Below are 23,937 nucleotides of genomic sequence, written 5' to 3' on the forward strand. Positions count from 1 at the left end.
CCACCCTCTTTGGTGCCAGTTCTGTCACATGCCTGCCAGGTGAATCGACTGGACTTCATGCAGCAAAATCATGTTCACATACATGTTGTGTTGATGATTATCTTTGAATCTGATCTGGTAGATGTTCCAAATAACCCTGCAGCCATGTGGTGCCTCCAACACAGAGGAGATGGTGTTGCTTAAGGACAGTAGAGAGCCAAATTGTTTCCATTTCTGTGTTCCCCCCCTAGGAGCAGCCTGGAGTTATAGTGGCTTGGGTGTAATATGAAGCTGCTCTCTATGTTAGCTTTGATCTAGCCAGTGCACTTACGGTAACAGTGGAGCCAAGGCAGCAGAGATTTGAACAAGGGCCGTGCGAGATTTTCAGAAGAGCTTGTGTTACTTCCGCCACCGCTGAAGCCGGCGCTCTCACATTCTTACAGCTACTGTTACTTGAACTACTTCTGGTATGTCTTCGTGTATTGCAGTTAGGGCTCATAGTTGCAGCATAGTCATGCCTCGCTTTTGAAAACTGTTTCGTTAGGGTTGCACATTTTTCTGTCCTAGGCACAGCCTTAAGTTCTCTATCTCATGCTAGCTGTGCATACATCGTGTTACAAGTTCACCACTTCTGTAGCATTCATGTGTTTCTGTAACTTTTTATAGTCCAAACTTCAAAACAAGAAAAATACACACACAGTATTTGATGGACAAGCCTGTACAAACAGTGGAAAAAACGTGGAGTCCTTCTGGAGGACCATTGAAGTCATGCTTCCAGGAACTTTAAAGAAATAGATTTGTTTTAAATAAGTGCACTGTGCTGAGTAGTAAAACCATCACTTTTTTTTTATTTTAATGAAGCTTGGGACTGTCATTTCTGCTTTTTTTTTTTTTTTCCCTTGGTTTTGTGTTGTGTCTAGATTTCAACCAGTCTTTTCTGCTCTCATATGTCCCCCTTTCCTCAGTGTACTTTCTCTGTGTCATGGTATGTTGGATGTTCTCACAACAAGCGAATGTGGACAAGCAGGGTTGGTTGGTGTTGCGCTATGATAATCGGTGAGCTGCCCTGTATCTTATCTCTAGAGTGCTGAAAACCTGTGAATCCTTGTATTTTTGTTTTGGCATTATGGATTGTTGTTGTGGCCTTTGGCAGGTTTCCGTCTGTGCACCTGAGCTGCCCATGCTGAAATGTCTCTGAAGGTATCCCGTGAAAAGCTTTCCTATGTCTGCATTAAAAGTGCTGAAGAACTTCTTGTCATTGCTGCCCTAGGATCCAAAGTTTGGGGGGATTTTCCTCCTTATATTAGTTCTGGTTGAGGATGGCAGAACTTGCTAATAAAGCTACAGTGGGGCAAGAAATCCATTGCCAGTTGTATATTGGGTTTTTCCATGCAAGACCTCAGAAGATTTGTTTTCCATGAGGCAGTAATGTTCTTACATCTTCAAAATAGTCTGTGAACATGAACTAATTGATCTCCGCAATACCTTTGGGAAGTAGACAAGTGGAGATTTAAAAAAATAAATAAAAGAAGCAGAGTTTTCAGGATTTCCTGTGCCATCTAGTGATATTTATACTTCACTGGGGCAGTGACACACCTCCTGTGGGTGAACTACTTCTTATTGATGCATAAATAAAAGGGCTCATAATATATGAGGTGGCTTAGGTATTACGTTAGATTTACTCAAACATGTACTGGATATTTTGCTAACCTGCTGTCCCTTTTGTAAGTGATCACTCTTTCATAGCGCAAGGGGAGTGAAGAATTATATCCGTGATCTTTATCTGCAAAACAGATAAAAATGTTTTGGCAGTACAGCAGAGAGATAATTTACTTAAAAGAAAAATAATAAAGCCACAGAGGAAAAGTGGGCTATTGAACTCCACTGGAGTTCATCAGAAACTCTTCTAACAGGCACCTCTGTGTCGCAAACAAATCCCCGATTCCCAAAAGAAGCCTTGGAGATGGAGAGGACTTTACATTCTAGCAGTGATTAGTATCCATTAAGATTCAACTCGGTGTCCACTAAAGTGCTTTTGGCTACAAGCTAATAATTCTTGATGCATATTTGAGACTGCTTTATCTTGTGCATTACCCAGTGAAGAATTGAAGAGGTTTCTGCTTTCTTTTTTCTCATCTTGGATGGAACGGCAAATATTTACTTGACTAGCAACCTTTTTTTCACGAGTCAGATGTAGTTTAGGTGAGAATCTGACCATTGAAAACTCCAGTCATCTCACTTGTTCCTCACCAATGGTCTTTTCCCCACTGTTACATGGCATGTATGAGCTAAAATGGTAGCAGAAAAGTCCAGAGCATCAATCTTGCTGACCCAAAGATACCACTGTCGCGCAGATAACAAGTGCTTTGCTTTTGCAGTCAACTTCATTACCCTTTGGTTGCAGGTGAAATTGGGGATTGCTGGTCTAAAGGCTGAGAACCGTAATAGAGCTTCCAGAGCCTGGTCGCTTTTGATCACCGTTGAATTAGTGCTCCAGTCTTGCTTTGACGGTGAGGGTAAGGTGTTGACTGTTCCACCCAGGAGCAAACAGGAAGGATTTGAGGAATGTTTTTTGCTGGATTTCAGAGACTGAATTTGGAAGCAATGTTTTATTCCTGCTCCTGGTAAGCCATGTGGTGGTGGGTTGACTTGGCCAGCTGCTGGCTGCACCCACCCAGCTGCTCTCACCCCCTGCCTCAACCGAACAGGGAGAAAATAAGATGGACAAGCTCATGAGTCGAGAGAACAACAGGGAAACCACTTACCAATCACCATCACGGGCAAACCAGGCTTGACTTGGGGAAAAATTAATTTAATTCACTGCCAATTAAAATAAGTTTGGAGGAACAAAAGTTCAAACACCACCTTTCCCCACCCCTTTTTCCTACTTCACGCCTTCATTCCCAGCCCCTCGACTGACCCCAGCTGGAACCGGCTGGAACTGGTGCAGGGCAGCTGCGGCCTCTCCTCACAGAGAGCCTCCGGCTGCTGGCGCCTTGCTGCCAGCACTCCCCACAGGCACTTCAGAGGCGGCCGGGGCTCAGCGTGGCGTTTCTGGGTAGGTGGGCACATAGGGGAAGCACCGCTTTCCTCCGTGCTGCCGTCACTCCGGATATTTGTGGGAAAAAGAGTGTCCGCACCGAAATACCGTCCTCGTGTCGCATCGCGTCTCCCTCGTGCTCTTGGTGGTAACTCAGCCTATGAGCTGAGTTCGGTACTTTCCCCCAATAAAGACGCTATACTCAGCACATATTACAGTAGTATAAATTTATGCAGATTATCAGTGCTCTAAGATGTTAGAAAACCTAATGATGTTTCTTAGTTTTTAAATTAATTTCTGAGTCCTTTGCATCAGACGAAGTAATAGAAACTTTGCTGAATACAGACAACTGGTTTTTTAGATAAAGTATTCTGGAATATGCCGGATATATGAAGACAATGTTTTTTAAAACATTTTTCTAGTAGCTTCTCTCCCTGCGTAATTTGGCATTTTAAAAATCTTGTGCGAGCTGAGTGTTCCCATACGTATTTCTGATTTTAAGTAGTTCAGATAGATCGTAGGAAGACAGATCTTAAGTCAACATCTTGCCTTTAATTGTAAATGATTTATATGAAAAGAAATGGATTTACTTTTAAAATTTAGATTTTTTTAAAAAAGTTCCAACTTTGAGTTATTTTCTTTTTATCTATTCTGCTTTAGTGCTTCTGCTCTGCTAACAGGTTTCTTCAGCAGCTGCCTCCAGAGTCAGAAGCTGTAAACGTGCCTGGTCTGAACAGAGGCAGCGATGTTGGCCAGGAACTACTTAATTCATTGTATTGACATTTTTCTTGAGATACTGGGAAGCAACCTCCTGTTCTTCCAATTCAACAGGCCTTTTTTAATGAGAAATAGAATTGTTATATTTGTCAGAAGATTGGTTATTTGAACAAAAGTTGCGTAGTGAGGCACAGGTAATATCATTGGGGGTGGGGTGGTGGTGTTAATAATCTTTATAATCTTTATTCAGTGTCACAGTCTTCTGAAAACAACTTTTATTCCTAGACTTTGCAAATTGCATTTCAAATTCCTGAAACTGGGGGGCAGATGTCTAGAATACTTCAAAGTAATTGTATGGTTTGCCTTATTCCCCCCTGACTTTTTTTTTTTTTTTTTTTTAGTATCTTCCTAATTCACTGTCTTTCTAAGTCTTCAGCAGGTGTATTTGCGTGAGTCGGACAGCTCCTTCGGTGTATCAGAAATCTTTTTTTGAGATCAGTACAGCAAGTTTTAGGATTGACAAAAATAGATACCAGGACCAAACCTTCCCACATCACTAAAAATGGCTTCTTTGGAAGAAACAGGCAAATTATGGCCTTATTTCAGAGCTGGATCCAAAGTTTTAACCCTTCTGTTTGAACCTGATTTAGAAAACAGAGGATTCCTAAATGATGTGAAGTGAAAAAGCAAAACATGGAAGCAAAACCCAGAAATGTAATCAGACAAACTTTAAAAAAAAAAAAAAAAAAAAAAAGAAGAAAAGCCAGGATTTGCCCATAAAAGCATTAGAACTCTTTGAAGAGATGTACAGACTAACTTTAATGTCCCGGTTAGTTAATTTTTCCATCTTTTCTATCATGCCCTGTGGTATATGTGAATTGTCTGATGTTGCTCCACCCTCCAGAGAGATGCTTTTCTGTGGTGCTGTGAATGTAGTTGGTGCAGTGCTCTGGAATGAAGTGTTCTATATAATTACCATCGTATTTGTTTTTTTTATGGAGCAAGGGTGGTGAGGGAGAGGAGATTGCAATCACTTATAAGCTGTTACTGCTTTTTTGCAGAATCCGGCTCACCTGAAATCATGAGACCGTTTTGCCCTATCGTTTCCGGTAATTAGGCATTTTTAAGCAGCAGGTCAAACCAATTTGTCTTTTAGAGGGACTGTTTATTTTGTTATACTGCTGTTAGTGACAGGCTTTTTGGGGGGTGTCTGTTTTTTGAGCTGCTGTTCTCTTCTAGTGCTAATCTTGGTGCAAGATCCCTGGGTGTAGTTTAGTGATTGGCTTTAGAGGGCAAGGGAGCAATTGTAATTTTCTATTATTTATTTTGCAGTCAGTATTGTTTAAGCACACATTCAACAAGTTTCTTTCCCATGGGCTACCCTGTGCTTTTCACACAGATTTCTCACGTGAGCCTTGGCAGGGTGTAGGGTGACCGAAGTTACTGTTTCTTCCAGGGGAAATATTGTGAGGTAGTGGGAGGTTGTTGCCTAAGAGAACATATAGGAGATTGTTTCAAGTAATTCAGCGAGAAAAAAAGGAGATGGGTAGCATTAGTGGAAAAAAGGACTGAATTGGAGGAGAATATTGTGTTGCAAACAAGTGGCAAAATTAGAGTAAAATAGGTATGTTCACCCTCTGCCTGCCCCCCCCGCCAAGGACTGCAGAAGGTAGGAGAGCGCTGCTCTTCATGAGCAATTTTAGCCTGTTTAGCAACAGGCTGAACAACTTTGCATTCCTCTTGTGTGTGTGCTTGTCTGCTCTGGTCCCCGACTGGCAGGTGGGATCTGCTGGGAATCAAACCATGGACTTTTAAACTGATCCATCTTGACACGCTATTCTCAGCAGGGGCATTATAATGTATAAAGGACATTACGATGGCAGCAGTAACCAAACTGTGCAGGTTTTTGCTTCTGCGCCTTAAAGAGCAGCTTTTGTCTTTTTATTTTAGAGCAATGCTATACCTGGAAGTTCAGCTCTCAGCACTTTAAAATAAAAAAAGAACAGAGCTCAGGAAAAGGCTTTTGGTATCAGACTTCACCATTTTACTTCAAAAGCAATAGATCTGAGATTGCATTTAAAGAAAAAAAAAAAAAAAAAAAAACCAAAAAAAGGCAGTGCAGGAAACAAAAGAGGGGGGGAAAGTTCATTGTTTGTTTAAGTGACTCTCCAGGGCTTTTTTGGTGCTGTGTATTTCCTAAGCTGTAGAAACATTTGAAGTGGGGTAACATCTTCAAATAAAGTGCAGTTCTGTCAGACACATTCAGTCGTAGTTCCTTGTTCAGCTGGCAAAACGACGTTTTCATCTTGACTGGCTTCTTGTAATCCAGGCAGTGTATGCAGCGATATCAGCCTCTTAAGTTTCCCTGTAGCTGATTTTAGACTTGGAGTCAGCTGCTTGAAATCCCAGAATTTTCTCAGCATCGGACGTGGTTTTGCTTAACAGGAGTCTCCTCCTGCCCACACCCCCTTCCACCCCACCCTGAGTGCTTGCGCTGTCTCTCAGCTCTCCCACCCTCCCTTGGGACAGGAAAAATGAAGTGGCTACCCATCCTGGGTAGATTATGTTGCTGTTTGCAGGGAGGATGGCATGCATCCCATACGCTGCGAGGGAAGGCGAGCGACCGAAGGGCGGCTATTGTTCAACTCGAGCCAAGTTGCTGAATAGAGAGGCTTGCGTTTGACGGGCTTCAGCTCTGGCTTTTCTGCATTCCAAACCGTCTGAGGCAGAGAAAACAGAGTGCGGGAGAGAAGCGTGCAGAGGCTACGCTGACTTTCTGGTTGGCATGGTGGCAGGACCATGGTAGAGGTATTAGGATTACCGCAGAATGCAGTTCACAGGTGAGAGAGATCCCTCCTGACACCGTCCATGCAAATAGGGGACTGTATTGCTGCAATATTTACAGTGAGGCGGGATTGGGTAGGAGGCACATAGGTATTTTGCTGGAAATTTAAGGTGGCTAGACTTAAAGCAACCAGAGACTTTAAGGGGTTTTTTCCATGTTGCATGTATATATCAACTCTTTTCTTCATTATTTCAGTTTTATACACAGGTTTTTAAAGAGATTTTTACATGCATTTAATGTGATGAATGGAGAAGTGGATTATTGGTACTTTTCTGCTCACTAGTCCAGAAATTACATATTAGTATTCAAACAGCATGTAGATGCAAAGATGAAAAACAAGTTTTTGTAATGGCTTTCAAAGTTAAAAATCTAGTTTATTGCTACTTAAATAATTAGGTTTACTTTCCTCCCTCTCCCTGAAAGCCTTTACTTACCCAACATAAGTCAGTACATTTTTATATGACATTGGATTTCTGGATAAATCCAGACATCATTCTTCAAGGGCACACTGCGGGAATATGTTTCAGTGTTTACTGGTGGCTGGCATTGCGTGATGTTTTCAGCATATGAGGTTGCCAACCTTGCTTCCTGTCCTCCAGCAAGGGATGGTAAGTCAAAGCAGTTCAGGGAATCCTACAGGTTGCTCATAAAAACAAGAGGATTTGTTTTCTTTTCAATATAAAGGGCACTGCCTTAGTAATGCTGCTTGGTTTTCTAGCAGCTTTTGTCTTAAAATGTATTGTTAAGTGATAGCAAGCTGGAAAGGAGATTTCATACCTTTTGATATAGTTAAACATTTTTCAGTAGCTACAAAAGTGATAAATGTTGTCTAAGGAAACCAGGAATGGAACCTCCTGAGCTAAATTTTTTTCTACCTTGGAAACATCCTTTAATAGGTACTGATTATGAAGTCCTTCTTAGTCATTTTCCTCCTGATCTATAGACCAGGGAGAATACTAATTTGCTAACTTGGAGAGACTGTTTTTGTTAGCCTTGAACCAATGAGGTTGTTCTGCAGCTGGTTTTGAATTACATGATCAGAAAATGAAAACCTTCTGCCTTGGCTTTTTTTGGACGAATGTGTTTCTTTCAAAAACAAGCAAACTTTTGACAAACTAACCAGAAAAGCTCAAGACAACACAATCCTGGTCCCTTTTAAGTTTCATTTAGGTAATTTTGGGGTGGTTACCAGGAGGTACCCTTTAGAATTTCCTGTCTCTTTTGGGGGCTCTTTCAGTCGATTAACATGTTAATAGGGTAGTGAATTAAAAATACAATACTGGGGAGTTGTGGAAGGCAGACGTGAGCAGCAACTTACATTCCTGCGAATTCTTCATGTTGTGCCTAGCTTTATCTGATCTCTGTGAGTGCTCTCGCTCTTTCTCTCTCAAAAATCCGTGGGGAGGGGAAAATGGTGTAACTGTAACAAATACTTGAGGTGACTTCTGTCAGAAAGATCTGTCATGGCTCTTTAAAGCTCATGGGAACAAATCAGCTTCATTTGTATATAAGCAGGAGGAAGGGGTGTTCTGGTATGCTGAGGCTTGACCTGCTCCTTGCAGTTTTCTGATATCTGGGAGTAAGTATTGCACCAGTTATGTAATACTGGAAGTCAGAGAATTCTGTGATGCAGGAAAATACAGGGTATGGACAGCATTTGTAAATGTAAATTGTAAATGGATCGTTGGCGTCAAGAGACAGATTCATTTTCCAGTCTGTAGAGGTATGTACCTTTTCAAAGCTTTAATTCTCCACAAAGGGAATACTTCCTTTTATCTAGATTTCTTGGCTAATTGGCATCAGACAGCACAAATGTTTTTTTAGGAGAGCTAATAATGGTGGGATTTGAAACTGGGCCAATGGCAGAAGGGAGACCTAATGGTCCCCTTCCATTTAATTTTCTACATATATGGGTGACTGCTTCTAGTAAGGGAGAGGGAAATCTGCACAAGAGGTCAGCAAGCAAATGATGCAACTACAGTCAGTGCTTACAGTTTCAACAGTATCATCTCCACATGTTAAATGGTCAACAGATTTTGACTATATATGTTATGGATTTAATGGGAAATTGTGCCAAAGTTGTTGTGGTAAACATAACTGCAAAAATTGGGTTGCAGATTTGTGCAATAGCTGGTTATCTGAGCAGATGAAGGCAGCTACAAACAGCCATGGTGAGTCTGGACAGAGTTTCCTTCCATAGCTGAACAGTGCTGCTCCTTAGTCAGGCAGTGGATCCACTGTGATGACATGCAACACTGCATTTTTCTTCTCTTGCACCTGCAGCATGCTCAGCAGGGTCTTTAGGTGGGCAGTGTTGTGATGTGGACACCAGCCAGAGAAGTGAAACAGCTCCGCTGATGCGTTTGCTTGGAGTAGGCCCCTGGGCAACCTTCAAAAATGGCGCCAACCACAAGCATTCAGAAATGCAAGTCTGGCTTAGAAAAGAGGAGATTGAAAGTACTTTTTTTTTTTACTTTCATTTTCCTGCTTGTTTTGATCCCTTTTGGAGTAGGCTTCAGTCAGATTTTCAAGCTCAGTTGCACTCAAACTGTGAGGGCCAGGTCCTTTTTCTATAATAGAGGCTGTAATTGTCTCCACATTTGCTTGATTTCAGCGGCAATGGCTACAGAAAAAAATGCCAAATTTACAAAATACAGTGTAATTCTAATGCCAGCTTTCACAGCACTGATGCTCTTAAAGCCCTGTCCTGGTATGTCCTAAGGTCACTCCAAAATGTCAGCTATATTCTCCAGGGGAACTCTCGCCAGAGCGTCCAAGAAGAATCTCTAAGATACAGTGTCAGTCAGAAATTAAGTCCATGTCCACAAGATGGAGGACTTGGTATGTCCTTGTAAAAGTTTCCTAAACTATACAGTCTCTTACCTTGCTGTGTTTCCTTGCTTCACCACTAAATTTGGTCCCTAATTTGGAAACAGATTAAAAAAAACCCTCCAAGTACTGCCTTTCTTGTACTGATCTCTAGTGTTTGGAAAGGCCTTGGGCTTTGGCAGTTGCCTTATTTTGATGCTTACATAGAGATTAACATAGTATTCCTATAAACACAGGTGGAACTGGGTAGTAAAGAGGGAGGGAGACCACATGATTCATAGGCAGGGATAGGAAATCATATTGCTGGTCACAACCACTCGTTCTCCAGAATGCTCCTGCTTTTCTGCTGCATACCTGGTAAGTGCAAGCTGCACGCTTTCAGGCTACTAGACACTAAGAATTTTTTGTTGGTGTTTTTCTGTTTCTGGTGTTAGAAGTGCAGGTTATTGTGAATTAGTCTCTTTTTTTTTTTTTTTTTTGGTCTGTGCCAGACAAGGAGGGTTGAACTCCCACCTGATGATGTCAGCAAAGCTGCGGTTTCTTCACATATGAAGGGAGCAAGCAGTGACCTCAGGGTGGAGTAAAGCTCCCTATTGGCACAGCACCCTCAACCCTGCTCTGCAAGAATAGCTGGTGTTTAATTTGTGATGAAAACAAGCAAGTTGAACTTGTTGTGGGAGTGCTGCATAAAGCTGTTACCTTGTACTAAACCTTGTAGGAAGAGGGTAAATAATGTTTAAGTCGATGGGATGGTGTGGCAATTCCTACATGATCTGACCAGAGGCTTAAGAAGTTGTATGGTCAGTGGAATGTCATATACTGATCATGTTGAATCGCTTCCCAAAATACTTTGAAGCCATCTGTGTGGGTCTTACGCATTCTGATGGCACCAGAATGCTGCAGACTGAATGATAAAACATTTAGTTCTCTCTCATCTGAAACTGTTTTTCTCAAAATTGTAGTCCTCTATTATCTATGTGATCGTGTCTAGTCATAGAAGGCAAAAAAACCTGAACAAACCAACCACCACCCAAACCCCAGACCTCACTAAGTTGTTCTTTCATTTGTTTGCTTGTTGGAGATGTCATCCCAATAATTTTATCAAAATAAAAAAAATCATTCCTGGCTGTTTCCCTGCTCCAGCTGAGAGTATATGCCCAAGGAAAAACAGTAGGTCAGAAAGTAATAGGAGAGACCAACATGATTGATGGTAGTACTCCAACAAAACTGCCTTAATCAATTAGTTTTGCTTCTATTTTTTTCTGAATTTGGGCAAAATTCAGCACTTGTGAAGACATGAGTTGTACAAACTATGTGGTCTGCAGGGTGAGCAAGAAAAATTGTTTTCCTTTTCCATGCCTGACTGCAGCATTCATGGGGAAGTGCTTTGCTGTCCCAATACCAACTTGGAGGACAGCTTAGTGCAATGTGTCCCCTTTCCCCAAAAACCTGCTTGTTTTCTCTTTCTAAGAATTCGTAGCATGTAAGCATCTTGAAGTGCAAAGGATTGAGCAGTTGAGTCCTCAACGATAGTAATAACCTGTCAGATTGCCGACCCTTTGTACTGTACCCATCCCTATCAGTTACATTACAAGCATTGGGAAGAATTATTTAAAAGATTTCCATGGTGTTCCAATATAATTTCTGATAAATCCATCATATGTTAAGTGCTTCTCCTTGTCTGTCTGTCTAATAATGCTCCTTTATAATGATTTAGAACAGATAAAATATGAAGATCATCTGTAAAATAGCAGTGGTGCTGCACCTGAACTGCTTAAGCAAGACTTCTGCCTTTAGAGACATGGCAGGGAGGAGCGGGTGCTTCAGTTTACTTTCTGCCTGAGGTGTGGCTTCTGGGCAGTTACATATTTCTTTTTAATACCTGGGTGACTTGGAAGTGCAGCCAGCAAAGCTTCCTTGCTTGGAAAGCTTTATTTTTCTAGGACTACTACAAGGTGATGTAGGTCTTGGGGATAGAAGGAAAGAAGCTGTCCTCCTTTTTTTTTTCTTTTTTTTTTTTTTCCTTTTTTTTTGTCAGCAGATATGTGTATTTGGTTTTTGCTGTTTTCCTTCCAGTAGCTCTACAAAAATAGTGTTCTTTCTTCTTAAATTTTGTTTTGGTTATGTTTAAGCTGTACTTATATTTGAAGTTTGCATTTCTTGGAAATTCTTGCTGAGAAAAATAGTGTGATGCTGATACCTCTTGAGACACTGGCAATTTCAATCCTCACAGTATCAAAGTTTAAAAAAATCACTCCCCATTCTTCTTTCATACTACTTTAAATGATGGAAGAGCTCTTGAATTTCTGGGCTGGATATTCAGATGTGTGAAGCAGGTGATGTAACTGGGCTTAGTGGGCAGGGGATCAGACCCTTAATGTTGATCTTTTTCATGTTCTTCATCCATTCTTGAGGGTTGGCACCTCTCGGGGATTCTTAATTTTTCTTTCAGTCTTAGCATTAAAGTAACATTTCTAATGCTAAATAACTTTAGAACTAACATAACATTTCTAGCAAAGATGCTAGCTCTGAAATCCTCTTTTAAATTGAAGAGCTTGAGACTCAATTCATTTCAAGGTGTCACTCTCACAGTGTTACTGAGGCAAGGGCTTCCCTATCAATCTTTGTGCTTGGCAAATCCGGGAAAGTGTGGGGTTTGTTTTGTTTTTACAGCTCCATGTTTTCAGGACATTTTTAGTCTGCTCTTTGTTTTGAACACCCAATGTTTTTGGTCAGAGGGAAGGCGTATAGAAGGTATTCTTCATGAACACATTCTTGGGGAAAAAACTCATCACGTGAGTAGCAGCATCAGAAATTAAGTAGACTTTACATACTGCTCATGAAATACATAGCTGGATGTATTCATACTTTAAGACAAGATGTCTGTTTACATGAGGCATATGGCTCACAGTTTGGAAAAGCACTCCAGAGTAGATGACTCTGTAAATAATGTCTTGGCCCTAATTTGGAATTAAATTAGCTTAATGTTTTTAGAGTAGTCATTAATAAATACTTACAAACTACATACTGCTAGCAGCATAACTTAGCTGAATCCCTTGGCTATGCTGAGGATACCTGAAGTTGGACTGAGTACAAAAATGGAACTAAGTTGGTGTGGGAATGGGAAAAAAACCCCACATGGTTGCTTCATCAGTGAAGTACTGAAAATCCAGCAGTTCTCTCTAGCAGAAATACTTGTGTCAGAGCCCTTAGTACTTCTCGTTAGGTCACTGTTTTGTAATGTTGGTGAAGTGTTTTCCATGGGAAAGTGGACAATGGCAACAGAACAGTTTGACCTATAGTAGTAAAACATTCCTATTGCTAGTTCTTCTGATTTTTGGAACTGGCTTACTTAGGGTTAACGTGCCTAAGAACCAAAATCACAGTCATTTGCGTATTCTTCCATTACATTTATTTTTTAAAGATCTTTTAAGACTGCATCGTTCTTGCTGTGCATGAGCAGCGTGATAGTTCCTTCTGTGCTTACCTCCTCGGCTTCTAGATAGAACCAAGTTTCTTTCTTTATACAATGCTGGACATTCTCTGTGGTGTGGGTGCAGGCACATGTCTTGATCACTCTGTTGATCTTCAGTTGATGGTTTGACTCCCAGTCTTCCTGCTGTCCTCAAGCATCTCTTTAATAATACATCCTGGAGGAAAAAAGTATAGGGATGTATAGTCTTAGACTCAGCAACACGTAATTTTGTGGGCAGGTACAGTCAGCAGCATGAAGGATTCTCCTCCAACCCCTACAGCATTACAGTCTTGCATCAGTTTTGCCAGGAAAACACAGTACTGGGATCTAGAGAGGGAACTGGGGCAGATATCCTTCATAAATAAAGCTTTATGTTGTTTATGTTGTGTTAGAATGTGCAAGAGGAAAATATTATGAAAAAACTGAAGATGTGTTTTAAAAGTAGTTTAAAATTCAGCTCTGTAGCAAGTAGCTTCATAGGCTTCTGACAGCTTTTTTTCTTCAACCTGAAAAGCATGTCTATAATTCTAAGATATTGGCTATACTCAAAATAGTTCATATGCACCAAGGAAACACAATGTAATGGGAGGTCTCTTAAGGCATAGTGTGCTATTATGGAGAAGATTTTGAAGCATTGATTAGATTCATATGGGCAGTTAGATGTATCTTTATGTCGCAAGGGAGTTATAAGCCAACTTCTGTGCTGGTGTTCTTTGTGTCCAAGTAAACTGACTTAAGTGAATTTTGTCTGAGAGGCCCATGACTAGGCTTATGTATTTAGCCATTCTTGAAGTGTTTGTAGTAGGGGCTTGCTGCTCAGTTTCCAAAAAGATGAAGTATGAATAGTCAGCTAAGAGGCCAGATGATTTTGGAGGCTCAGTGGCATGGAAGAGCTTTATAAAGACTAGCCCCTTTGGGTTTAGTTTAAATTTTCATTTCAGTTGCTGACCTGTTTGTCTTCATTGCCCTGTCAAAACTAAGTGTGGAAGTAGCTTCCTGACTTTATTTAAAATGTTGCTTGTACAAGGGAGCTCTTGCTTGTATTACTATATACTAGAGAACTTCAAGGTTTGTTGTTTTTCTCACCTTCATTTTGAGCCTTTCTGTCCCTATTTATCTTTACAGGCTGTCAGCAAGCACAGCTTTCGCTGCCCCTGGATTCCTCACTGCTCCGGTAATTGTCATTTAGGAAATTCTTTGCTCTGCCTCCCTCCTGAGTAACCACTAGGTTAACGTCTCTGATCTCAGCTGGGTTTGGAAGGCTGGTGGTGTTCACTCTGGGAAGTAAGGGGAGCTATTACCCTGGTGAAAGATAATATTGCATCAGTGCTGGGGCATGTAGAGGTTGTCATCTTCAGCTGGATGAGAGCTGTTGAGAGTGAGTGCTAAAGATCACTGACTGAGCTAAAATCACTTTATTAAGCAATCTGAAAGGATAAAATACTAGACGATATTGTGTATGTGTGGGCTTGTACTTCATCAGCGCTGTTTCACTTTCCACAACAGAATAGTCTGGCTTAAAGAGAGACCTGAGTGTCCATCAGGGTTTTTTCTAATAGAAAGGGCTTTCTGTGTACTTTGCTGTGCTCCAACAGGGCTATCCACATCTTCTCATGTCTGACGTAAATCTGTTATTGATTTACATTGCCACAGAATGATTCTGTTCTACTGCTCGTAGCTTGTTCGTAGGATTGTGTCATGGTATTACACACTGGTTTTGCTTATGAAGCTTAAGCCAAAAAGTTATCCATGTCACAAAAGGATTGTGAATCCTTCCACCATGATTCCATAATACACAGTGAGTTACTCGGCCTTGTCCATCCGGATGGTCTTGAGCTAGATTATAGCATGGTTTGAAGGCTGTTATATTGTAATACCGCTTCTCAAAGCAAAATTACTTTCATTCTAGATAGGCATTTAAAATTATTTAATGCAGGAAACAGAGCCTTTTGCATATATAATTGACATTTTTAGATGTCTGGGAAACTTATTTTCAAGCTAGCTTGCTTGTTCTGTGCTATGGTATTGAATAGGATTGGAAAGTTATTAGTGCTTTGCATCTTTCTAGGGCAAAATGACTCGGATAAGTTTTCTTATTTCCTAATGGACAGGTGTAGAGGTGAGTAGTTTTGTCTGGTACATGTGACATTGATCCCGGAGTTAGAGAAGTGGATGTTTATTGTTTCTTGTGGATTAACTAGTGCTGCAACCTCAGCAAGCTATTTTATATGTCTCTGCCTGTCTGCTTTTTGTAAAAAAATTTGCCCTCTCCCTACCCATTGTGTCCCTGTTCTGAAGGGAGCATTTAATTTTTCAAGTGTGCAAATATCCTGACTTTATTCACTCCTAAATTAACTGTAAAACATTTTAATAAGAATGACTTGGGTGTACAATGTCTGATGTATATTGCTGTGAAGACATCATCTACTGACTATAGCAATATCCATCAATCAGTCCATCAGTCTGTCCCTAGTGCAAGAAAGATCCATTTTTCCTCTTCTTGTAAATGCCTCATGCAGAGAACATTAATACGTTATGATTTATAATACTACCGTGACTTTGTGCTTACAAAGCATCTGCATCAGAAGGCATCTGTGCTCTATTATTTGCATATATTATGAATTATCATTTCCTAAAATTCCTGTAGAAAAATCAGAGCACTCATGCTTCTGTGTAGTTTCAGTTATCAAGAATGCTAATTTTTAAATCCACGGGATGGCAAAGCTGCTTAGCTTCATAGGTTTCAAAATCATTACTGTAGGAGGGTGACATTTCTGACAACTGCAGAAAGGAGCAGAAGCTCGTTCACTGATGGTAATGCAAAGAATTACCAGCTGGGGATGATACAAGTTTTAAACGATTAGTTTATATAAGAGGTTCCAAAACATAAGGCCTTGGTTTAATTTTCAGCCATGTGGACTCGTCTGCTTTTGGAACTCTGGGGTGAGGGAGATGAACCCCAATACTTTGAAGGAGTTTTCTCATGTTTTCTCCTGCTATTCTGTATGGCTACCAGTGCTAATATTGGAGAGATTAGCTGCTTCTTACTCCTGGTTTGTTTGTTGGGGTTTTTTATTACTACTTTGCTGATCTCTCCTACCTGTCTGTATCATTCCAGTATAGGATATTTTCACATTTTGCACACTTCCACTCTGGTCAATAGAGCAATTCGTATCTGTATTTGCATTGGTTCAACAAACTTTTTTCCAATGTAGGTAGGTCTCACAGCATGAAAATAAGTTAGTCATGTTTTGAATGTTCCTCTCCTGCTTATTTGCAGCTTATCTCAAAACCTGGCTGTCCTGGAAAATTTGGACAAGGCTTTTTGAAAGCTTTTGGTAAGCTCTAGAGCACAAGACCTGCTTTAAGATGGAGAAAGACAAATTTAAGAAGCTATTCACAGTGTTTCTTCTGCCTGTGGCAAGCTTTAGTGCGAGACTGGCACTACATCCCTCCTGCAGTTGTAGAGCAAGTTTAGTCTCTGGTTTTCTTGAACAGCAAAAGTTTAAAAACAAAAATCATATTACAGAGGAGTTCCAAGATGTTTTTGAAGTGATTGTTTGAAACTGGGTATTCAAAGGATGTAAACAGTGAGGACATTTCTGATACCAGAGTTTGATAATGGAGAGTATCAAAGCATACAAATGTCAACCAGTGCCCAGTGGTTGGGAGATAAGGCTGGATAAATTCAATCTTGGAACTAAGGACCAAATTGCTAAGAACGAGTGGAGTTAACTGTTGGAACAGCTTACCAAAGGAACAGACTGGCTCTTTATGTCTCTGCAGTGTCTGTTTACAGTTGGATGTCCTTTTTTCTGGAAGACGTGTCTTTGTTCAACTAGAAATAATGAATGGACAAGAGTCACTGGGTGATGTTCTAAAGGTGTTTCAAATCAGGTTAGATGATTGTAATCATTATTTCTACTTTTAAATTTGATGGATTTGGTGTTTCTAAATGTCAGTGGTTGTTCTACATCTATTTATCGCTTTAAATTTCCTGGATTTCTAATGAGGGTGTGTTCATGACTTTCTTTCAAGGACTTTTCAATTCATGCTTTTTTTTTCTGATGCGTATCTCCACCTTCTGACAGTCCATTGCAGACAGGCTTCCTGCATGATATTGTGACCTGTTAAACCACACAAAATAGTAGGGAAGTATTTATGCAGGTTTTCCCCCACCACATTCTGTGTGTTGCCCCATGAATGTTAATGCACAGGACAGGTCTGCATATGAAAAAATTTAATGCTCTTTCAGTTCCTAGTTATGTCCTCCTGACTGAAGTCTTTGCCAGTACTGCCTCCATTTTTTACAAAGTTTTTAACGTTCCCATATTTTAAAATACTACAATAAGCCAGTTTCATATGTGATATTTAATATACTTTCCCTGTTACCATGAAGATTATAAAACATTGAAAGGGATGAATAAAGCTTAAATTATGATAAAAGATGAGGCAGCTAGGGAGGAAAACAGGATCTGTACGCAATCTCTACTCCTAGAAACGATGCAAAATTGGTAAGCATTCATGAGAAATCAATACTCTTAACTTTGTTTTCTCTAGAACCTATTATTTATGGAGTTGATCGTTAATATTGCAAATTAAACCAGTTTTTAATGGATGGACAGTCAGGTGGTTGTGGGCACAGTATTTGTTTCACAGAACACTGAAAGGTAGGAGGTGAAATTTTCGTTTCATATTGACCAATCAGATAGAAGAAAATAGCTATCTAATCCTTTCTCTATTTTTTTTTAATTCCATTCTTATTGCAATTAGATTTATGTCATCAGTTTGCACAGTCTTACCTCAAAGAAGATCCTACTTGTAGGAGTTGGACAAAATGTGATCCTCCCACACACACAGTAAAATTTCTTGGAAAAGCTCATTTTTTGCATATTTGGGAAATGTACCTGATGTCTTTCTATCATTGGATTTTATATTACATAGGAAATGTTTCCGGTTTTTTATCTCTGTTCATATTGGGGGTGGAGGCATGTGCTTTTTCAGTGTGAACAGGAGGACTCCTCGGCTACGTCTTCCATGCTGCTGTGGTACCTCACTCCTGAACTGTCTGTCCCATGTTCCCTCATTAATTGTGAATTCTGTATAGCATCTGCCCTGCTTGGCAGGTGTTTTATGAAAATGTCTGTCCTGCGCAAACAATACTTGCTACAGTTTGTCTTAGTAATTGGAATTTTCTTCCCTGCTGGGACTTGATAGCTCTTTTTTTCTTCATTTGTTGGTTGGTATCTAATTCTTCGCTTTGCTGATCTAATGGCTTTTCGTTGTTGCTGTTTTGGCTTGGGTTTTAGTCAGTGGTCAGCAAGTGTCCTAGTTTGTAATAGGGATTGGCAACTGTATAAATTATTTAAAATAAAGACAGGTTCAGAAAATGGTGAACAAAAGGCAGCTGTCTCTTTAAAGAGTGCAGTTTGATCAGCGCATCAGCTCCATCCCCTGAGGACAAAGGCAATTTTGATTTGTGGGGCCCAGGAGTCCCTCACTTACTGGGATTCGTCTCTGCTCGTGCATGTGTAAACCTGTAAAATGCTCTTTTGTGTAGAATAAATCATATGCTATAAATCCTGTACAATTAAATGTGACCCTTCATAAAGTCACAATGACAAGTCTTCATTGCAAAGCTGTGCAGAGCAAGCTTGCTGTCTAGACAGAGCAGAATTATTTCCCATTTATCTTTTTGTTGGTGGTGTTGTTGTTAAATAAATAACTGACCGTTAGTGCTGATGACTTCTTTGAACCCCCAAGAACACTGCTCTCTCCTTACCTCTTCCTCATTTGCCCTGTTGCAGTCGAGGCTGAAGCCCAGCAGGGCTGTGACTGCCTGCTTCGCGCTGATGAAGAGGAGCAGTTCCCCTCTCTCTAATGCTGCTGTTGGCAGTCAGAAGCAGATTCCATTATTGCCGATCAATGCCGCCGCCATGCAGGAGGAGGGGAGAGGGAGGGGTGGGAGCTTCCTATTCACAGATTGATCAACCTGCCATTGCATGAACAAAATCATTGTAAGAAAGGCTGGGATGCTGTTATAATAGCTGGAGCAGGAATGGGCTTGTAAACAGGGGAATGCAGGCTCTTCAGTAATGGGGAGGGTACTTAAATTGCCTCTAAGCTTGCTGTTTTTACTTTTAGCATAAAGCATAATACCTGAGCCTTCAAACAAAGCCAACAGTATAAGGAATGATAGGGATATACTACACTTAGCTGATGAGCTATTGTGCCGACTTATTTGAGCTTCTTCAGCACTGAGACCTATTTCATCTTTTTACTTAAACCGATTCTATCATAACCTGCTACCTCTTTTGGATTTTAAAACCTCGGTTTCCCCTGCTTCCCTTTTTTGCCTTCTTTCTGTTCCTGCTTGGACTGAAACCTGACACAAAGGGACAACAAGTACAGATCCCACTTACTGCTCCCACCCATGCCTGCTTTGTCAGTACGGGCTGTCAGATGTAGGGTTGAGAGAACAGGGCAGGATCACGCTCTCATGTTGTCAGTGTAGACAATAACTGGAGTACTGGAATCCCAAGAACATCAGCTCCTCCCCACCCTTCCTACCCTGCTTCGTTCACTTATTATTTTCTGTATGGAAAAGTTTTCTGGCTGGAGAATGAGTCTTCTTTCTCCTGGTGATGTGGCCGAATGGCTGGATAGCAGCACAGAAGATGAGAAAAGCCTTCTCTCGTTTCTTGGTACGGTAGGGTACTAACTGTATTTTTTTACTTTTTTTTTTTTTTTTTTTTTAACACTTTACTGGGAAGCCTTTACTACTTTCACTGGTGCTTAATTTCTTCAGTCCTTCAGTTACCTGACTTTATTTCTGTTTAAAAGCTTTTAAGTGGTATGCAATTGTTAATTAAACTTGGTTACAATCTGTTTGAAATAGTTGCAAACACATTGGGCAAAGGTCAAGTCATAAATGGGCATGTGCCAAGCAGAAAATCCTTTCTGAACTAAACAATGTTACTTACTGGTCTGTTTTTCTTCTCTGTGCCATTTTACCAGCTGATCACTGTGTTCAGTCTACTTCCACTCATTTTTGTCAGCTTGCCTACAACTTAACTTCTCAACTCTGATAGCAGTAAGGTAAATCAGAGGAGACTGCTGAAAGTTTTTCTTCTTAAAATAAATGTTTAGATGCATTTCGAATAAAAATTTCAGCTGTGGGATCAGTTACTTCTCTAGCCTAGAAGTTAAATCTAGGAAGCACAATCAAACAATCCTGTGCTCTGTTTCTGGATGCTTACACGTTAGTTTAATGGCATTCAGGTAGAATATTGAAACTATTCTTTTATTTGTAGGCCAGCATAAATACCAGTAAGGTTGAAAATATTTTAAACGGAATTCAGACATAGAAGTTGATTATTGTTTTGTCTTTCCCTTTGAGCTGTTGCTATCTCAAACTGTTGTTATTTGGTTTTGTTCTTTTAATCCCATCTCCACAAATCATTCCATCTCTCTCTTTAATGGTTTCTGTTGTTCTGAGGATGCAGTCTGTTTTCTTCCTATTTTGATAATTTCTAGGTACTGAGTTACTCAGACGGGCTGCTTGATATGTATGCCCCTTTTCCTTTCCATGGACTATTTAAAATAATGTTTGTTGTAATATCTGCTATAATACACCCCACCCCCCAACCCCCACCCCAAGGTACAATAGTCACCATTGTGGATCTTTGTCAGTCAAGTAGGTGACAGCCAATCCAGATACTATTTTTTCCCCAATTTTGTTGTCCTCCATCCAGACGACAGGCAGGTACCTGGTGTGGCTCTGCTCTTTTCAGTAGATACAGTTTACACTAGTCTTTCTGCGGTAAGCAGTTCTCTTACTTAGCAGGTCCAGAACAGTACAGAATGTGGGAGGAAAGTAAGGGTCTCCCACAGAGTCTATTTTGATTTGTTCGCACTTCATCACTATGTGCTCTGGCCTTCTTTGGGAATATCACACCAGACGTGAACAAGGACAGGAGTATGCATGGGCTGGGCACTGGGGCTGCTCTTCAAGAGACTGAGATTTTACCCCCCTTACACGTATGCCTGCATTCACATTTTGTTCCAAGACAAGAGATCCTCAAGATGTCTCCCAAATCTTACCCCAGAAACACCAGGAATTATTTGTTCAGACTGGAGTCTGAAGGGTGTCACAAAGCTGAGCTATTTAAGGTAGCAGTTTTTGCCTCCAAGTACATATTTTTACTTGAATTATCTTTTTTCTTTTATCTTAAAGAGATACCAATTCCCAAACGGTGTCTTAACTCTGGGGCCGTATTTCAGATTCAGTGACATCCCTCGGATGTCTACAGTACCTTGGGATTTTTTCTTTTTGTGTGACCATAACAATAATTCGTAATGCTTAGGGCAAAAATCCTGCCATAGTGAGCAAGAGGTACTGAAGCTTAGAGCTGCCTTCTGGCCCATTGAGAGGAGGAGGGAAGAGCTGTCGATCTTTGGTGCACCCAAGAGCCGTCACTTGTGGGAATATCCCAATAACCAGAGCAAAGGCTTGCTTTTTAGAGAATGGTTTGATTCACAGCCCTTTCGGAGAGAGTAAAAAGATCAGTTTTGAAAGCCATGGCTTAAGGCTGTTGTTTAATAATGAGGATAATAAATATTGATATCATAGTAATGCGTGTCTAAGTCATAAGCCTCTAAACAAATTACATTGCGGGAACAAGTTACCATGCATCAGCTGATCTGTGTTAATTGTCTGTGTGCAATCTCTCTGCAGCAAACACAAGGTAATTTGAATTAGCAGGGGCAGTCCAAGATCATTAGGAACTAACGAGGACATCAGCATCTCCAGGTCATGTGCAGTAGCTCCTTGTGTCTGCTTTTGTGTTGGCACAGTTGTCCAGGCAATTTGTGTTGCTGTGCGTGGAGTCAACCGTTAAAAGAGGCTTTAGAAGCTGATGCATGAGGAGGTTAAAAAGGGGCAACTATTCCAAATTTTGTATGGCCATGCACATCATGTAGAGGATATGTTGAACAGTTTAGGGACGTGCATCTGTTACATTTCTGATTCACATTTGCAGACCTGGAGAATTCGTTCCTCCACCTCAAAGCGAATGCATCAGTCTAGTAACAGCTGATGTTGTACTCACTAAATGCCACATACAGTTTCCTCAGAACATTCTGCAAAAAGAAATTGTGAGAGTCAGTACTTGAAAGCCAAAAATTATTCCCTCCTATGATATTCTTGCCCTTTCATCCAGCCTCCTCTGTGTATTCATCTGCTTTGCATGTTAGGTCTTGTCCTTCAGACTGTAAAGTCCTTTAGGAATCAATGACTTAAATGTCTTTTAAGTGACTTAAACTGTCATTTATGCACCTTCTGAACTGGGCACTGATTCAATTACGCATTTTTTATATGCCAGCACAACGCAAGTGTCTAACACCAACAGAATTACCTATCTGTAAATTAAAAATCTTTGATATTTACCTGGATCATCTTGCAAGACTTGGCTGATTGACTCAATCCCTACTAAAGCACAGTATCATCTTTTAAAATCCCTGCTAATGGACTGGGAGAGGTTTTGATCATAATTGGTATCTAGCAGTTGTTTGATGATGGAGTTCTATAGTTAGTGAGCTTTGCAGAATTTCCTTTGTATTTCCCTTTCCAGGCTTGGTAGCTTTTGTGCACTTCAGTACACTGTGACATGGTTGCATTCTCTCTGATGTGTATCTTCACGTGGCTTTTTCCCCCCTGTCTAGTTGTCTTGATAAATGTGGAAAAGCTATCACTGCAAATTTCAATTTTCTCCTTTAAGTTATACCTTCTAGAATTTGCATAATATATTTTAGTCAGAACAGGAACTTGGACTTCAGGACTTAAAACAGATCAGGTTTTTTGAGTTTGCTTTTACCCTAAGCTTCTTACATAGGCATTTAATTCAATTTTTATGACTGTCTGTGAATTGGGCCCATGTCTGAATTCTCCCCAAGTGAGTAAAATGAGAGAGAATGCTTACTCCAAGATAAAACATTAACATTTCTATTTATTTTTATATGTGTCGTCCTATTTCATTAGGAAATACTCATCTGAAAGATGCTGTTCAGACATTTCTCGTTGTTCCTTCTTACAGATCTCCTAACACTTTCTATCTTTCTGCCTTTTATTACTGTCACTCATTTTGTCAGCTGGTTTGTATTTTCACCAAGGTAGAAGAAACCATGAGTAAATACTGACTGCACCCAAAGAGATCTCTTTCTCATTACTGCTGTCACGTGAGCACTCTGAAACAACCCTAAAGAGATAATGAGACAAAAATAGTCTTTTCTGTCTTAACTAAATTGTGAGTGCCATAATGTTACTGAATGTATATGCTGTACTGATACATCATAAACTGCTTTGGAGCATGTTGAATTTTTATACTTGTTGAAATGCTTATTTATTTTTCAAAGGCTCTGAAAGTAACTAGATACTCCCTTTTCAATAGGCTCGACCCAGTAGTTTGTTTGGAATGAAAATACTTGAATTAGCAACCCATCTGAGTATTCCCACTTGATGAACATTCATTCATGCATATAAAACTTTTTTTTAAAATTACATATGTATGTATGTTGGGGTTTAATTTTTTTTTTAATATAAGCATATAGGAGGAGACCAAACCATCAGGGTGAAACAAGCACCTTCATTATTTATGCACTGTGATAGGTGGCCAGCAACTCACAATGAAAATAGTTAATAAAAATGTAGCAGAGTAGAAGGGCAGTATCTCTGTTGTGGTTTGTTTTCAAGCCCTACAAGCTAAAAGTTTTAGTGTATTGTCTTTGTAAACTAAGAAACAAGCTCTGTAGTTCCTGTGGCCCGTGAAACAAATCTTGAATCTCTGTCTCTGTAGTAAACCACTGAACTGGTAGTTACATCTATGAATAGCATCTTCAAAAACTAGCTGCCAATGGCAAACCTATAAGTGCTCCAACTATTCCAAGCTTAGATTTGAGCCTGTTATTTCTTTAAGTGTGTTTGTAAAAGAAATACTAAGTCACAAAAAGTCAAGTGCTGCAGGTTTTTATTCTGTATTTCTTTTGTAGTTAATC

At 40.2% G+C, this 23,937-nt stretch overlaps 1 protein-coding gene across 5 annotated transcripts in view; it reads left to right on the forward strand.

Moving 5' to 3' along the window:
• RASAL2 (RAS protein activator like 2) overlaps positions 1-23,937 on the forward strand; it is a 191,257-nt gene that overhangs the window by 105,610 nt on the left and 61,710 nt on the right. The window contains exon 1 of one of the 5 annotated variants that reach the window (XM_049808238.1): positions 6,371-6,576. The exons of the other annotated variants lie outside the window; for them this stretch is intronic. Coding sequence (XP_049664195.1) covers positions 6,564-6,576 — 13 coding nt within the window. The 5' untranslated portion in view covers positions 6,371-6,563. Of the gene's footprint in view, positions 1-6,370; positions 6,577-23,937 lie in introns of those variants that run through there. 5 annotated transcript variants of the gene reach the window in all.

The sequence above is a fragment of the Accipiter gentilis genome, chromosome 8 (genome assembly GCF_929443795.1).
Source record: "Accipiter gentilis chromosome 8, bAccGen1.1, whole genome shotgun sequence".
Taxonomy (NCBI): domain Eukaryota; kingdom Metazoa; phylum Chordata; class Aves; order Accipitriformes; family Accipitridae; genus Astur; species Astur gentilis.